Here is a 17,427-nt window from a genome sequence, read left to right as displayed (position 1 = left end):
AACTTTTCCGTGGGAAAAAAGAGACGGCAATACAATTTCACTCAGTCTCTGAGTGATTTGAAACGGGTGTGTAGAAAGGAAAAACAAAAGTTTTGATTAACTTTGAGCAACCCTAAATCATGTCCGATTTAGCTCAAATTTTGCATAGAGGGATATTTTTGGCTTCGAAAAAGAATTGCGTATCGTCCGGTGTTAAAATTCGATAAAAAAATTTCATCATGTGAGTCATCATCAAGTCCCAAAAATGTACTAAAAGAGAAAAAATCGATTTTTTCAACATTTTTTTTTTGTTTAGGGCTCATTCACAAATTACATAACGCAAAAAAAGACAAATTTGAACCCCCACCCATCCCTCTGTAACTGGTTTGTAACATTTCTTGTATACTCATCCACCCCATATGTGACGCATAACGTCTTACCAAAATTTCACAAAAATGATAAATTGGCTTTTTTAGTGAACTCTACCTTAATTTTCTGCATAGTACGTAATAATGCTCTCAACTTTGAATTTAATTAGTAATTTCGTTTTTCATATTACTTCATTATCATGAACGTTACCCGTAACAGAACTGAACAAACCCACCCACCCCTGGATAAACCGTAACATTGTGTAACGCAATATTGTGTACCCACTAGAGTGGGGCGCAGTTGTATGGAAAAACGCAAACTTCGTTTGATCAAGTGAGATCAAGGTTTTTCTGAATCGTTTTGGGACCCCAATCAACTGTGCAAAATATGGGCTCGATTGGTTGCAACCTCGCATGCCGCATCGCGTTTTAAATTTACATGGAGATTAGTATGGGAAAACGTACTTTTTTACATTTTTGCTCTTAGCGGCTTCAATTTATCATCAATCACGTGACTCAATACGTTAGCATATAGTCTGGAAGATGCCGAAAGACTTTGCCGAAGAAGGTACGTAGCTGGAAGGTCTGCAAAAAATGTTATTACGTTTCGAAAATTGATTGTTCAAACCATATGCAAGAAATCAATGTTTCTGCCAGCACTACCGGACAACCTATGGTTATCGAAGGGCAAAACCCATCTTCCTTCTTGTCGGATTTTTATCTTTGTGGAATAATTCCGAATAGCTCCCATTAGCTCTAAAGCCCTATAAGATAAATTATTTTGAAATAACACTCAGTTAAATTATTGGTCTACGCAGTACGGCAGTGCTGGCAGAATAAACGATTTTTTGCATATGGTTTGAACACTCAATGTTCGAAGCGTTATAACTTTTTTCGTGGACGTTCCAGCAACGTGCCTTCTTCAGCAGTTTTTCGGCATCCTTTGGGTTATACTTTAACGCAATGTGCCTCTTGGTTTACGATGAACTGAAACCTCTAGTAGTCAGAATGTTTATAATATTGGAAGACCTGTATAATAACATCTGAAGAACCTGGTACCTGGTAATGCAATAGAAGGTTTTATGCGCAACTGAATCAATGTTTCAGTTGCGGATAAAACGCTTCTACCACGTCGTTAACTTTTCATACCTGCAGGCAACGCACATGGCTAATTTTGATGTTTAGAAACGTCTTCTAAACTCCCGGTTGCACATCCTTTCGTTCGTCTGCTGATACTTAGCCACGTATGATTTCCCCTCCTAACTATTCTACTCTATTTGAAAGAAAAAATGCATACCAAAATTGCGGCTAGTGTATTATTTTCGGTCTCATAAATTTGCCGGCTAACAACCCGGGTATGCAACCGATACAATAATGGCTTGGGCGTCAATATGGAGAAGAACAGGGTAGCGAAATGGTGTTGAACGCGATCACCGACCGTAAAGGTCTGCTTCGTGACGTTGCAGTCGAAGTTGATGCCAGCTGCAACAGTGTATTGTCAGACATTACTTATGCTTGCTAGTCGCTATGCTTCACCTCTGCCGATATGATCCGCTAGGAAATTTCTCCGCCCGCAAGCATGATATAGGCCGCAACCGTGCACAGTCAGACACCAGCTTTTGTTATGTTTTCATCGGCGTATTGGCGTAGCTTATTTTCATGGGATGATGATCTTGTGACCTACACGTCATGATGAATTATGCACAGTGGTTTTCTTCTTTTTGCGCTCGACACCTTCGCAATGGATTGAGGTCACCGTCCGTGACACTGAATGAGGGGTAAACTTTTACTACTTGTAGCTTGTCGCATATACCGCGAACGCTTTCTGTGATCAATTTCTAAAGAGATGAGTTTTAATAGAAACGATGATTGTTATCAACATTGATGATTGATAATTATGGCCTCTTCTTATTGTTAATCTTAGTAATACTGGCTTTTACGTTCACTGAAAATGAATTGCGGGGTTGGTGAACTTGAAATGGTTGTAGGGTAGGATGGAACAAGACGGGTCGTCTACGTCGTCATACGACAGAGCGCATAGCGCCTATTTCTATCTCAGGCGACCAAATGAAAGTACCATCCATGGGTTCTTTGATCAATTCCGTAGGAAAAGCAGTAATGAAAGGACGTTGTGCTTCATTTTAAAATTGAAATTTCGAAATTATTTTTATAGACATGTGCAAAGAATAATGACTAGTCGATAAATTAATCGTATCCTTTAATCCACCGAATTGAAAGTGGTAATAAACACTAAACTAAAGCAGATATTGCACACTTTCATGCCCTGTCACGGACTAAATATTTTTGAGATTTTTGTTACAAGCCTTTTATTCTTCATGTTTCTTATAGATATTGAAAGGGACAGATATGTAAACATCGCGTAACATCTCTCATTAAAAATGAGAAATTGCAGTACTGCCCTCAACAACATTTATATTTAACTTTGCAGCATGGTCTAGTTTGGTCTGATGAGGCTAATTGTTTTAGTTCGCCTCTGTCAGAGCTTCATATTTTCGACTTGATTACAGCATTAGAAAGATGTACAATATTGTCCATTATATAGAAGTCTCGTAGTGTCGTTTGAATACGATTCATTTATTTTGCCAATAGAACCATTCTAATGCAGCGATGCGGTCAAAGTAAATGCAATCATACGATCCGACCCGACGTTACCCTCCTAATGCAAATGAAAGCTAAACTTATAAATCGATCCATGCTCAAAGCTTCAGACATGACAAAGCTGAAATTCATTAGTGTTAATAAAATAAAGATGGAAAATAATTGTTCAAAATGAAAAGAAAATAACTGGTATGGTAAATTGCAAGCCATCACTGTTTAAAATTATTTTGATTATTTTCAATTGCTTTTTGCCTCATGTTGCCTGAGCAAAAACGTAAACTTGGCAATCACTTATTTGAGTAAGCTTTCTACCCAATTAAAACAACTGATGAAACAAACTCGTAATTTCAACAAAAAATACGTCCGTTACCCACAATTAAGCTAACATTAAATTTGGCCTATGGTCAACAAAAAAAAACTAAATAAACGATGCAACCTTTACGATACTTCAAACCACTTTACCTAAACCTAATTCACTATCTCGATCGTTTAATTGCAGACCGAAGACCCTCTGAAACGAATACAGGAGGAAATCAACGAGGTGGCGCGACGAGAGCAGGAACTACGGCAGGGCCACCGGCTAAACGATTCCAACGATGATTGTATCTCCTCGGCCAACTCGGACGATTCCGGACTTTCGCTCTCGCCCAGCCCCATCCACTCGCCGTCGGTGGCCAACCTGAAAGACAAACTGGAAGCGGCAAGCAATCAGATAAACGGTACCAACGGCCACGACGGTGCTACTGCCCTGACTAACGGCAGTCGCCAATTCATCTTGCCGCAGTCGAACGCGCTGACCCGTGCACGTTCCACGCCGCAGCTCTTCCAAATTTCACCGCACCGGCGCTTCAATGTGAACCCAAATCAGCGCGGCCTGATGCAAAAGTTTATCGCCTCTCGGGGTCGGCTGAGCAAACTCGCATCCACCAACAATAGTAACAGCCAAAACAATACTGGAGCCACTAATAACAATTCAATTGTTCGATCAGAGCAGCATGTGGTGAGTGCTATGTAGTGTTACAAAAAAAGTTTTCTTCAACAGCATTTCTTGAAAATGTATAAAAAGCACTATAGTTGCAAGGGTTGTATCGCTTGTTTCATATTCTACGATCATTGATTAATTAGGAAGGACATTTTCCTATCTTTCCATGAGATTTTCTAGTGATCGAATTCAAATTACAATGTTTTACAATTGAAACATTTGTTTAAGAAACTGCATATATCCATTTTACACAATTTCGAGAAAACAACAGAAAACTGTTTTTGAACAAATTGGCACCGAATCCTTCGATTTTTTCGATACAGATCGAAAGTTTTTGGCAAAACTCAACACCCTGGGACACTTCCAGTGCAAAAAATGTAAAGCAGTACTCCATAATTGTTCTTCGTGGACATATGTAGTATGTACATATGCAGTTTGGACATACAAACGAAAAAAACGTCAAACATTCATTTTTTTTTTGCCAGAATACGTATTTTTGGACAAGGATTCAGAATATATAAAAATCTCACTTTGGCCAAAAAAGTTACATATGCAGTTTCTTAAACAAACGGTTCAATTGTGGATTAGAATACCTGGTTTTAAAGTTTGTGTTGGAACCAGAGATGCCAGATTTGAAGACATGTCTTCAATTTGAAGACATTTGAATCTCTGTGAAGACATTTATTTCGTGAAGACATTTTGAAGACTTTTCAAAATATTTGAAGACTTATCTACTTGTTTGAAGACACTTGAAAACAATCAATAAGCCAGCGAATAGAAAATACAATGTTATTACTTACTTATAAATTCTGCGACCTCTATATGTAAACTAGGTATATGAATATTACAAAAGTTATAATAGTCTTTGTCTCGGGCTTAGAATCTCAAACATAAAATACATTCACACTAGCCGGTTGATGACTGCAACCCATTTGAAACCCCCATATGCACTTAACTTTGAGCTGTGCGCTGGTGAAAAAATTCCCGATGGCAGCATTCGTTTGAATTTTGACGTGTCTGTAAAAAGGTATTTCGATCATTACATCGGAACGCAATGACCTATCTAATTTTCGGCAAACATAGACTGAATTCTTCTATGACTAGATTTAATCTTTTCAACCGTTGAGCTAGAACCAGTTTTTTTTTCTGAATTTCTTCTGAATGGCATATGCATACCATCATCACACATTCCTCTAAATATCCGTCGGGTAACTCTTTGAATTTCCCGTGGATTTTTAAAAGACTCTTCAGTGAAAATTTAAATGAATTTTTCGTGAATTTAATAAGGAGGATTTCCGTTGAGAAATTTCTTGTCTAAATTTAAAAGAATTGAAATTGAAAATTCAGTTAAAATTATCGTGGAAATTTATAATAATTTGCGTTAATTCTCATATAGAAAATTCTTGCGAATGTCGCGAGGAGTTGAAATTGTTTTGCTGTTAAATAGATATTTCTCTTCCATGGTAAATTACTACGGGAAAATGTTCTTAAAAGAAATCCGAAGGAAACTTAATTACACATCTTCGCCAAATTCTTCCTTGAATTCCTTTGGTAATTCTTCAAGAAATATCTTTGGACATTCTTCCAGTGTTTTATCTGAGAATTCCTCTATGAATTCCTCCAAAAAATCGTTCTAGTATTGTTTCTGAAATTCCTCTCCAATTTGCTCCACGAATTTGTCCGGAAGTTTCAGGAATTTCTCCGAAAAATCCGCCAGGAATACCTTTGGAATTTCTTCTAGGAGTTCCTCCGTAAGGTCGTCCGAGAATTCCAGCGAAAGTACATACAAAAATTCCTTCGGAAGATCCTCCTGAATTACTCCGGTAGTTCCTTCACGAATTTCCCAGCAGTTCTTTCAGGAATTCCTCTGGAAGTTCTTCCAGAAATTCTTCCGATAGTTCCTCCAGTGATCCTTCCGGAAGTTTCCCCATAAATTCCTTTTGAAGTTTTTCCACGAATTCGCCTGAAAGATTCTCCAAGAATGCCTCCGAAGGTATACTATGGAATTTCTCTGGTATTTCCTCCAGGGTTTCTTTCGGAAATTTCTGCAGCAATATCTCAGAAGCTACTTCCAAGAATTCCACCGGAAATTTCTTCAGTAATTCCTCAGGAATATCCTTCAGAAATTTCTCCAGAAAATTCCTCCGGAATTCATCCTGAGGTTCCTATAGGAATTCCTTCTTAAGTTTCTCCAAAAAATCCTTCTGCAAATCCTCCAGCAATTCCTCCGGAAGTTCCTTCAACAATTTCTCCAGAAGTTTCTTCAGTAAATCCTTCGGGTGTTCCAACAGGAATTCTTCGGGAAATTTCGTCTGGATGTTTTTCAAGTTTTTCACGGTCAATTTTGAATGCTTACAGGATATTCTTTTAAAATAAATTTGGAATACTTCCCACATGGAAATTCAGTTGAAAAATCCAGTGGAATTTTAACCAGACTCAGTATAAAATCCAGGGGAAACTCGTTATACACTATCTCGATAAAATTTTATAGAATATTCTTTTGAATTCTATCAATTTGAATGTTAAAAAATAAACATTATTCCACATCAATAAAACAAGGACATGATTGAACTTACTATTATAACTCTGTAATCTGCACACTTGGAGGGGTTTCGCGGAGCGGATAAATAAAAGATGTTGATCGTTTGGGTGTTCAATCAAGAAGGAGCTTTGCTCCACTTTATTCGGAGAGCTGTGTCTGACAGCAGTGTTGCGCGCAGCGCTGTTTGCTTCAGACACAATCAATTCAAACTAATTGAAAATGTATTTACAATACACATCAGCTCTTCCCCCTTCAGAAGGAAAGGAGACTCAGAATGAACAAATATTCAACATTAAAGTAATAATAAATTTCACTTTTAAATCTAGCTTTGCTAAATCTTATTGAATGCCTAGGTAGGCCAGAAAGCTCTACCGGCTCTGACGAGAATTTTCTTTTTCTATTCTCAATCTTCATTAACTTGCGTTGATTCGAGGCGCTGCTATTGGTATGATCCGGTAATTGCCAGATATCGCTCTCGTTTAGTTCGAGTTCCATCATGCGTTCAGCTGCAGTCTGCAACGGTCGATCATTCTCGGGAATCTCGACAGTCGATAGCGGACGACCAGTCTCGACCGCTCGCATTGCCCGCTTCGACAGATCCGATGTTTCATGTCCATCCTCAAGGACTCTGATCTGATTGGGATGGGACGTAGTTGTCGCCTCGTTTCCAACCATGATCTGTAATACATTTTGAGAAAAACGTTTCAGAAAAGATGCTTTGATCCATTTTCCACGTATATGCGGTTTGTTATGCTTTTTCGTTTTAATCAAACAGATTAACATCTTAGATGTATGGGTATAGTATTTTTCAGGAGGAAAAATTCCAACCATTGTCGTATCATTAAAGCTTAAACGTAAACTAATCTGGCTTTCCAAGTACAACTTACAACTTTTATGTAAGAAACCATTGTCATACATTGTGACGTTGTCCAATACAAAACTCGCAAAATGCATAGCCAATTTAGCTATAACTACCAAATAGTTGTCAATTTTAATCATTCGTTTTACCTCCACCGTTTTAGAGAAATCATTTCCTACCGATGGTTTCTTAGTAGGTACACTGTTTGAAAATTTTGAATTAATATTATGTTTTGGAATGATTGCCAAATTGAAACAGACGCCACAAACAGCAACAAAATTCGTGTCAAAACCAAAACAGTGAACCGCTTGTTCTACAGATTTTATCATGTCAATGATGCCATCATGAATGACACGTTCAAGTTTAATCATTTCTCCTTGAAATGTCTGCGTAATGTTCACTTTGTCCTGGAATAATAAACACACGTCAAGATCATATAAATCTGGTTTAGTTCTAAACATTTTAAAACCATGTTTGTCAGTTTTCTTAGGCCACAAATAGCGTGTAAAATAAATTCTGTTTTTTTGAAATATATCATTTATAGTCTCTATGGAAATTACCAAAGAATCATCAGTTATAATATTACTTTTCACAAATTTATCACATTGTATTGGAACTGACACATTCAAAACCAACTGCGAAATAAAACTCGCAAATAAAGATTTTGACGAGGATATATTAAGAATTTTGAAATTGAATACAAAAATTTTAAAATTATTGTGCCTCATATCATAAGGAAAGTCATTATCTTGTTTTGAAATTGGTAAATTACTTATTAAAACCACATCTGCTTCACAATTATCAATAGAATTACATGAATTTCTGACAAATACATCAGCACATTTAATCTTAATATTTGCAGTAAGTACTTTATGTTGTTTTTGGCGAATATTATTTCCTGGCAAAGAAACGCCAAAAAAGATTCTCCAGTTGGGAAAGGATTCATCCAACCACGTTTTTCCTTGTAATGGAATAAAGTGATAATAGCAATCAAGCACTAGCAGAATCAATATTGCTTTTGTCCTATTCAATTTAACCGTAACTTCATTTTGACCAGAAATTGTCATCCTGGAACTATTTGTATCAAATAATTGATTAAACCTCTTACTTAATGTTTGGTTGAAATTTGGAGCAGCTGTCCTAAATCCACTGTCAATCTCCATTTTTGTCAAATTATTCTCAATAGAGACATTCAACAAATAAAAACTACTGAAATTATCGATGGAAGAAACATCCATACACTCCAATACGGAATCACTTGGCTCATTGTTATCCAATTCACAACTAATTTCTTTTAAATTATCCAGACGCTCGGACAAGTTATCCGGAGCCAGAGAAGATTCTTGCATGTCGACATGTTCAACTTCATCGCTTCTTCTAGGATTTAGTTCACGGCACCTTTTTCGCACGTGTCCTTGTTGTCCGCAGTAGTCACAGGTACACTGGTCTACCGTCCTTTGGTTGCTGTCCATTTCCAATTGTCGATGCGATGAACAAGCAGATGCGTCTTGGTACCTAAATTGTTGAGAAAGAAAACAACTTTGCGTATTATGTAGATAATCATTATTTGCCGAATCAAAAAATGGATAATTGTTTTTTATTGAAGCCACAAAGTCAACATTGTTTTTATCAAGTCTTTCCTTGAGTTTTTGAACTAATATTTCATAAGACACATCCAACAATTTATCTGCAGGGAAAATCTCATTTGCAATATCGAATAAAAAATCACCTCCCAAACAAAACATCTGGTATTTTCTTTCATTATGCTGGATTTTGTTTACTCGGAAATGGCACGATAAACGTTTAATCCAAGAAGCAAATGGTTGACTCTTACGGTAGGGTTCAATATTGGGAGTTATCATGTAAGACATATTTGCCAAATCGTTGAAGCAAAAATAATACACACAATTGCGCTTGCAATAGGGACAAACACACACACAACACAATTGATGTTGCAAATTAAATACTAAAATGGGGATAATAGTACTATTGTCGAGTCTTCTTTTTTTTTTTTCAAGGTATTAGGATATAAAGCCAGCAATGTATTGTTCACGCACTATGCTTCAACATGATTTTCTTTAGTTTTAATGCAATTGCTCAACTTTTCTTTTAAAAGCAAACGATAGAATCACTAAAGCAAAATTCATTAAATTTTATCAATTGACACGCCACTTTGCTTGCGCAAATTTATTAATTTTCTCATTAGCTTTGATTACGCGCCTTTTTGACAATAGCGAAAAAAAAATCACCAATCAACCATTTAATAAAATTACTTTGGCTAAAAAAAACACTTCATGTAATAACTTTTCTCAATTAATATCAATTTCTTAAATGAACCTGGCATTAACCAAAAAATGATTTCACTCACCCTTTTGATCCGCTACTCTTACCTGATGCCACGAACAAGCATCAAACCAACCTCCCGGCGGGGCGAAACAAAAGCTGCAGCAGCAATGATTCGGCTGCTATTCAATTTCTCCCGCTGTTCGTAGTGTGTCTAACACGAAATAAACAGAAAAAAATACACTTAAATGATTGCTGAACCAAGTTATTTGTCGTTCAACGGAGAATAGTTAATATGATTTTTTAAATTTAATTAATTTTTTTTTTCAAACAAAACTGCCGTCAAACAAAGGCAAATGGCGCTTCGGCATGAAAGCGCTTGTCATCGCCAAACCAAATGCACCACAATATTCTGATTATTTTAACTTTTTCACTTTTAACTGTATGCACGCTAACGACCGATACTTTTTAATCGACCGTATACGTTGTAATTGGTTGTAATTTTCCTCGTCGCCACTATTATAACTCTGTAATCTGCACACTTGGAGGGGTTTCGCGGAGCGGATAAATAAAAGATGTTGATCGTTTGGGTGTTGAATCAAGAAGGAGCTTTGCTCCACTTTATTCGGAGAGCTGTGTCTGACAGCAGTGTTGCGCGCAGCGCTGTTTGCTTCAGACACAATCAATTTAAACTAATTGAAAATGTATTTACAATACACATCACTTACAAACCTATCCACTTTTCCGCGAGCGGTAATGGCCGGCAGCTTGCCTGCGGATTAGTCTCTGATTTGACGTTTCTGGAGGTCAACTGCACCCACCGTTACGAGCATTCTGACCAATGTGGCATATAAGAAGGTGCTGATAAAGTGAATTCGAGCCTTCTTATGTATCACATTAATCAAAATGCTTGGAACAGTGGGTGCAGTTGACATCCAGCAACGTCAAATCAGAAATAAGACCGCTGGCAATCTGGCGGCCATTACCGCTCGCGGAAAACTGGATTGGGTTTTAAAATTTATCGCTGATAATCATAATTTTTATATTGAAGACATTTGAAGACATATTTAAACGACTGTGAAGACATTTGAAAATATTCTCTGGCATCCCTGGTTGGAACGACGCAAGGAGTGCTATACACAATTATAGCACACAAATAAGTTAGGTAATAGTAATTTAGACAACTAAGGCCGATACAAGTATTCAAAACTATTTTGTCTCTCCCACTCCGATTTTTTTTGCCAAAAAATACTTTTTTGTGGGGGCAACAAAATAAAATTTTGATAATTTTGAGGATTTTCAAAACATTCTTTTACAAATCCGAGGAGTTTTTTGATTTTTTTCATTTAATATTTTTTTACCTTTCGGTGACCAGAAGGACAAAATGTTAATTAGTTATTTGTAACGGCCAATTGCAAAAAGATGTTTTCTAGAACAAGTTGTACGTTTATCAAACGAGCAGTGAGAGTCAAGTCATTTCAACGAATGTTTAAAAAAAGTTTTGCTTTAAGTTGCATACATTTATTTAAATGACAAAAAATTGCCTTCAATATTATAGATTTGAACGAAACAACTAAGGCTTGACTTAATTCACACGATCATTCCAATCCAAATTCAATTGAAATTCAATCCATATCCGAATCCAATCCAAATCAAAACAAATTTAATACAATCCTAAGTCCAATCCAAAACCAATCTGAATCAAGTTCAAATCCAAACCAATACTAATCAAATCCAAATCAAAAGTGAATCAATCCAAATCCACTTCAAATCCAATTCAAATACAAATCCAAATCCAATCCAAATTTGATCCAAATCCAATGCAATCCAAATCCAATCCAAATGCAATCCAAATCCAAAGCGAATCAAATAAATATCAAATCCAAATCCAATCCAAATTTAATACAAATCCAATCCAATCCAAATCCAAATCCAATCCAAAACCAAACCAAATCCAACCTAAATTAAAATCCAATCCAAATCAAAGTAAAATCCAATCCAAATCGAATCCAAATCCATTCCACATCCAATCTAATCCATATCCTATACAAATCCAATCCAAATCCTTTGTCAATCCAATCCATTTCCACTCAAAATCCAATCAAAATCCAATCTGATTCCAATCCAAATTTAATACAAATCCAATCAAATCCAAATAAAATCCAAATCCAAACCCAATACAAATCCAATCCAAATCCAATCTAAATCCAATCCAAATTTAATATAAATCCAATCCAATCCAAATCGAATACAAATCCAAGTACAAATCAAATCCAAATCCAATCCAAACCTAATCCAAACCCAATCAAAATCAAATCCAAATCCAATCCCAATTCAATCCAAATCCAATCCAAATTTAACCTATATCAAATCCAAATCCAATTCAGACCCAATCAAAATTCCAAATCCAATCCCAATCCAATCCAATTCAAATCCAATCCAAATGAAATCCAAATCCAATCCAAACGAATCCAAATCCAATCCAAATCCAATCCAAATCCAATCCAAATCCAATCCAAATCCAATCCTAATCCAAACAAAATCCTATCCGAATCCAATTCTAATCAAAATCCAATTCAAATCTAAATCCAATCCAAATCAAATGAAAATCCAATCCAAATCCAAATCCAATCCAAATCCAATCCAAATCCAATCCAAATCCAATCCAAATCCAATCCAAATCCAAATCCTATCCAATCACTCAAATAAAGAATAAAAAAAAATAAAAATAAAATCCAATCCAAAACTAATCCAAATCAAAATCCAATCCAAATCCAATACTATTCAAATTAAAATTCAATCCAAATCCAATACAAATCCAATCCAAATCAAATTAAAATCCAATCCAAATCCAATCCAAATCCAATCCAAATCCAATCCAAATGCAAATCCAATCCAAATCCAATCTACATCCAATCCAAATCCAATCTAAATTCAATGCAAAACCAATCCAAATCTAATATTAATCCAATCCAAATCAAATCTGAAGATCTATACCAATACCAATCCAAGGTTGTAGGACAAAAGGTCGAAGGTCAAATGGTCGAAGGACAAAAGGTCGAAGGTCAAAAGGTCGAAAGGACAAAAGGTCGAAGGGTCAATAGGTCGAAACAAAAAATCTGAGTCAAAAGGTCGAAGGGTCAAAAGATCGAAAGGACAAAAGTTCGAAACACAAAATCTAAACCAAAATGTCGAAGGACAAAAGGTCGAAGGTCGAAGGGTCAAAAGGTCGAAGGGACAAAAGGTCGAAACAAAAAATCTGAATCAAAAGGTCGAAAGGACAAAAGGTCGAAAGGACAAAAGGTCGAAACAAAAACTCTAAGCCAATATGTCGTAGGACAAAAGGTCGAAGAACAAAAGGTCGAAGGACAAAAAGTCGAAGGTCAAAATGTCGAAGGACAAAAGGTCGAAAGTCGAAAGGTCAAAAGGTCGAAAGGACAAAAGGTCGAAATGTCGAAAGGTCGTAAAGACAAAAGGTCAAAACATAAAATCTGAGCCAAATGTCGAAAGTAAAAACGTCGAAACAAAAATTCTGAGTCAAAAGATCAAAAGAACAAATAAAAAAAGGGTTAAAAGGTCAAAAAGTCAAAAGGTCGAAAGGGCAAAAGGTCGAGGAACAAAAGGTCGAAAGTAAAAACATCGAAACCAAAAATCTGAGTCAAAAGGTCAAAGGATAAAAGGTCGAAAGAACATAAAACAAAAAATTGCGGTTGTTGGACAAAAGGTCGAAGGCCAAAAAGTTGAAGATTAAAAACTCGAAGGTAAAAAGGTGAAAGGTTGAAAAAATTAGGCAAAACGTCGAATGTTAATCATCCATTCTTTTGCAAATTTATGTTTTACCTGATACCATTTTCTTTTTTTTTTTTTTTTTTTTTAACTAATTTTATTTGCTAATTATCTAATACATGCATTCATCTATTAGACTAGGTGTTCCGTGTTTTCTTAACACTATCATCCTTATTTGCTATGTTACGCTTTTAGTTATTATTAATACATTTCAATTGCCTCTGGCAGTTAGAATTTTTTCCTCTGGTTGAATTGAACCATGTAGGAATTACAATGTTTTCAACTTAAACTAAACTTAACCTATTTAAAACTAAGGGTACAAGGAGTTAATCGTTGCAATAGAAGATTGCAACGATTTTTGTCTAAAATTGGAAATTATTTTGTTGGACATTTGTTGCAATGTCTCAATATTAGAAATTCTATGAAGTTCATTAGTACTATACCACGGAGGCAACTTCAGAATCATTTTCAAAATTTTATTTTGAATCCTCTGGAGTGCCTTCTTTCTGGTATTGCAGCAACTAGCCCATATTGGCACAGCATACAGCATGGCAGGTCTAAAAATTTGTTTGTAAATCAAAAGTTTGTTCTTAAGACAAAGTTTTGATTTTCTGTTTATGAGTGGATATAGGCACTTAATATATTTGTTACATTTGGCTTGAATGCCTTCAATGTGACTTTTAAAAGTTAATTTTTGATCCAGCAGAAGTCCTTAATATTTAGCTTCGCTAGACCAATTAATTGGAACCCCGTTTGTAGTGACAATATGTCTGCTAGAAGGTTTCAAAAAAGAAGCTCTCGGCTTATGAGGGAAAATTATATGCTAAGTTTTGGAAGCATTCGGAGAAATTTTCCATTTTTCAAGTAAGTGGAGAAAATATCAATGGACAATCTACTACAAATGACACGAAGGTTTCGCCCTTTGGCGGAAAGGCCCGTGTCATCTGCAAACCAAGATTTTTGACACCCTGGTGGTTAATCAGAAGTAAAAATGTTATACAATATGGGCCCCAGTATGCTGCCTTGGGGCACATCAGCCCTTATAGGTAATCTATCAGATTTAGAATTCTGATAGTTTACCTTCAATGAGCGATCTGATAAATAATTTTGGATCAGCTTAATAATGTACAGAGGAAAATTAAAATTCATCAATTTTACAATAAATCCTTCAAGACAAACACTGTCAAATACTTTCTCTATATCAAGAACAGCAACTCCAGTCGAATATCCTTCAGATTTGTTGAGCCGAATTAAGTTCGTAACTCTTAATAACTGATGAGTGGTTGAATGCCCATGGCGAAAACCAAATTGCTCATCAGCAAAAATAGAATTGTCATTAATATGTGTTGAGTATTCGGATTGGGTTTACAGGAATGCGTAGACTTGCTTTTGGGAACGATCTAACCAGACTAAGACTGGTTGATTTATTTCAATGTCTTTTAAACGAGTACATGTTCATGTGTAGGTAATATATTGGATATGTGTATTAAGATTAGCGAGCTGTCAGTTGACAACACACGCTCTAATGATTTTATTCAGATCTGACCATATACTATAACTCCTCATCCCTTTGGATGTTCTTCCTTCCTTGTTGTTTCCGACAACTAAACTAAGTATTATAATTCGAACATGATTTAATCATTCAGGTATTCGACAGAATTGTAAATTCAATAAGTATTTCAGAATCGTTTAACTTAAACCGATATTTTCAAAAAGATTACGCGTAAACATAAATATCGTCTTTTCTAATTTTCTTCGCCCGGGTTGATCTTCTCGGAGTAAAAGTTTGATCTATGATTTCATCGTGTTTTCTTTTACGTCTTGCTCGAGCGCTCACGTCTACTTGCGGAACATCGACCGTTGCCCCTCCGCTGCCGCTGCGCAAGACTCTTTCTCCGCCACTCTGATCTTCCCCTTCATCGCACCTCCTCAGGAGGACTACCAGATTTGGTTTACTTTGGTCCATGGCCTTATATCTCCGCACCTGGTCGCGGTGGGCCATGATTAACACGTTTCCAGTTTGCACCTGTAATATATTTTGAGAATGCCACTTAATAAAACTGGTCTTTATCCATTTAGCTTTAACGTGAGGGTTGTGGTTTTTATACCACAACTCGTCTCCCGCTGTCAGATTGCTCAATGGATCATTTGACCCCGTATGGACATCTCCATCCTTTTTAGGGATGTTAGTATCTTCATGCGGTGGCTGTTTTTGTAAATACTGTTTAAAATGCTTTTTTGGATGGACTAAATCGATTAAAGTTTTTGGTTTGTACGAAAATATTCGTTCCGATGGACCTGTTCCATCCTCCGTTAGACAATTGTTCCTATATGTTATTAGAAACAAATTAATTTGCTTTTCCAAATCTAATTCCATTACATTTCGCTCTAATAAAAACTTTTTCATGACATCTTTTACCGTTCTTACAAACCTCTCGGCTTGACCATTACTGGATGGATGATAAGGTGGACTTTTTACTACTTTTATGCCCTGTCTTTCAAGAAAACTCACAAATGAAACCGAATTAAATGGTGGGCCACCATCAGAGACTAATAAGTCTGCCAGTCCAAAACGTGCAAAAATGCTACTAATTTATTAATAACTTTATTCGCATCAGTACCATTCTTCATCCACTCTATTTCTAACCATTTTGAGTAACTATCTACTATCAGCAGGAAAACATGGTGTTCAAAGTAGAAGAAGTCTATGTGAATTCTACTAAAAGGTCGAGTAGTTGGAATCCAATTAGAAAGTAGTTTAGGTTTAGGCACTATTGCCATGCTATTGCAAATATCGCAGGATGAAACATGTTTTTCAATGTCACAATTGATTCCAAACCAATAAACATTGCGCCTTGCGAGCTGCTTCATTTTTACCATTCCAGCATGATTGGCATGGAGCAATTCCAATACTTTGTTCTGCATAAGCCGTGGAATCACCACCCTATTTTGGTACAGCAAGCAGTCGTCAACTATTTCCAAGTCCTGGTGATTTGCGAAAATGTCAATAAAACGTCTTTCTAACTTTTTAGGCCAGCCTTTTTGTAAATATGCTATAACTCGTTGAAGAAAATCATCATCTTTCGACCATTTGGCTACTAGTTTGCAATCAATAGGTAATTCATTTCCAAAATTTATACTTTTCACATATTCCATATCTAAATCCTTAGGCACTGTTTGTTCTAGCGGGAATCTTGAACAAAAATCGGCGTTTCCCATTTGGGTTGAAGGTCGATAGTGAATATCAAAGTCATATATAGAGAGCTCTAGTATAAATCTCTGTAGCCTTGTTACATATATAGAATTTTTCCCTTCCTTGCCAAATATGCCTACTAAGGGTTTATGATCCGTGAAAACTTGGAATTTTTGTCCATAAAGATATTTATGAAATTTTTTTATAGTACTCACTAAAGCCAAAGCCTCCAAGTGTAAAATAGGATATTTGCGCTGTGCTGAATTAAGTGAAAAGGATGTAAAACTTATCGGTTTTTCCACTTCGTCAATAATATGAGAAATTACTCCTCCCAAGCCATAGCTGGATGCGTCAGATACTATCACAATGGGTTTCTTGGGATCATAAAACTCCAAAAACTGTGCATTCATAAGTAAATTCTTACTTTCCTGAAAAGCTCTATCACAGTGTTCATCCCAAACAAATTTTACATTATTTTTCAATAAATTATATAAACGACACAATTTTGCAGACAACCGAGGGATGAATTTGTTATAATAATTAATTAGGCCAAGGAATGATTTCAATTCCATCTCATTTGTTGGAGTTTTAGCTTTCTGTATAGTTAGGGTTTTGTCAGGACATGGTGACAGACCCTTATCGCTAATAATATGTCCCAAATAGTCAAGTTCCGTAACAAAAAAACGACATTTTTCCAAATTTACTTTAATGTTAACATCCGAAAGTCTTTGTAAAACCAACATTAATTTTTTATAACAATCCTCAAAACATTCTCCAGCAATTAGCACATCGTCCAAATAACAGTAAACAAATTCA

The 17,427-nt window shown here is 36.0% G+C and overlaps 2 protein-coding genes across 20 annotated transcripts in view; one reads left to right on the top strand and one right to left on the bottom strand.

Annotated features, from left to right (window-relative positions):
• LOC134219678 (uncharacterized) overlaps positions 1-17,427 on the top strand; it is a 134,850-nt gene that overhangs the window by 101,378 nt on the left and 16,045 nt on the right. For all 16 annotated transcript variants that reach the window (XM_062698495.1, XM_062698491.1, XM_062698494.1 and 13 more), the window contains one exon: positions 3,466-3,966. In XM_062698495.1, coding sequence (XP_062554479.1) covers positions 3,466-3,966 — 501 coding nt within the window. The remainder of the gene's footprint in view (positions 1-3,465; positions 3,967-17,427) is intronic.
• Positions 6,623-10,349, bottom strand: LOC134219679 (uncharacterized). 4 transcript variants are annotated; one of them, XR_009981635.1, is made up of 3 exons: positions 9,718-10,349; positions 8,748-8,864; positions 6,623-7,168 (listed from the first exon to the last, which is right to left on the bottom strand). XR_009981635.1 is itself a non-coding variant. In XM_062698499.1 (3 exons), the coding sequence occupies exons 1-3, from the start codon at positions 9,757-9,759 to the stop codon at positions 6,985-6,987; spliced, it is 321 nt and encodes a 106-aa protein (XP_062554483.1). In that variant the 5' UTR covers positions 9,760-10,349; the 3' UTR covers positions 6,623-6,984. The 4 variants fall into 4 exon arrangements, 1 of the variants encoding a protein (XP_062554483.1); XR_009981636.1 differs by having other exon boundaries at positions 8,748-9,846; positions 10,098-10,349; XM_062698499.1 differs by having other exon boundaries at positions 9,740-10,349.

Source organism: Armigeres subalbatus, chromosome 3 (assembly GCF_024139115.2).
Source record: "Armigeres subalbatus isolate Guangzhou_Male chromosome 3, GZ_Asu_2, whole genome shotgun sequence".
NCBI classification, from domain to species: Eukaryota; Metazoa; Arthropoda; class Insecta; order Diptera; family Culicidae; genus Armigeres; species Armigeres subalbatus.
The sequence above is the reverse complement of the archived record's forward strand: the minus strand, read 5'-3'. Positions and strand labels throughout refer to the sequence as shown.

What these genes read in the sequence shown, in the direction of transcription:
- LOC134219679 (XM_062698499.1), bottom strand. Translation starts at nt 9,759, where the DNA reads ATGCTTGTTCGTGGCATCAG. An exon ending in ATGCTTGTTCGTGGCATCAG is followed by an intron (nt 8,865 to 9,739) that starts GTAAGAGTAGCG and finishes TCAACAATTTAG; the next exon opens with GTACCAAGACGCATCTGCTT. An exon ending in CAAGGACACGTGCGAAAAAG is followed by an intron (nt 7,169 to 8,747) that starts GTGCCGTGAACT and finishes AATGTATTACAG; the next exon opens with ATCATGGTTGGAAACGAGGC.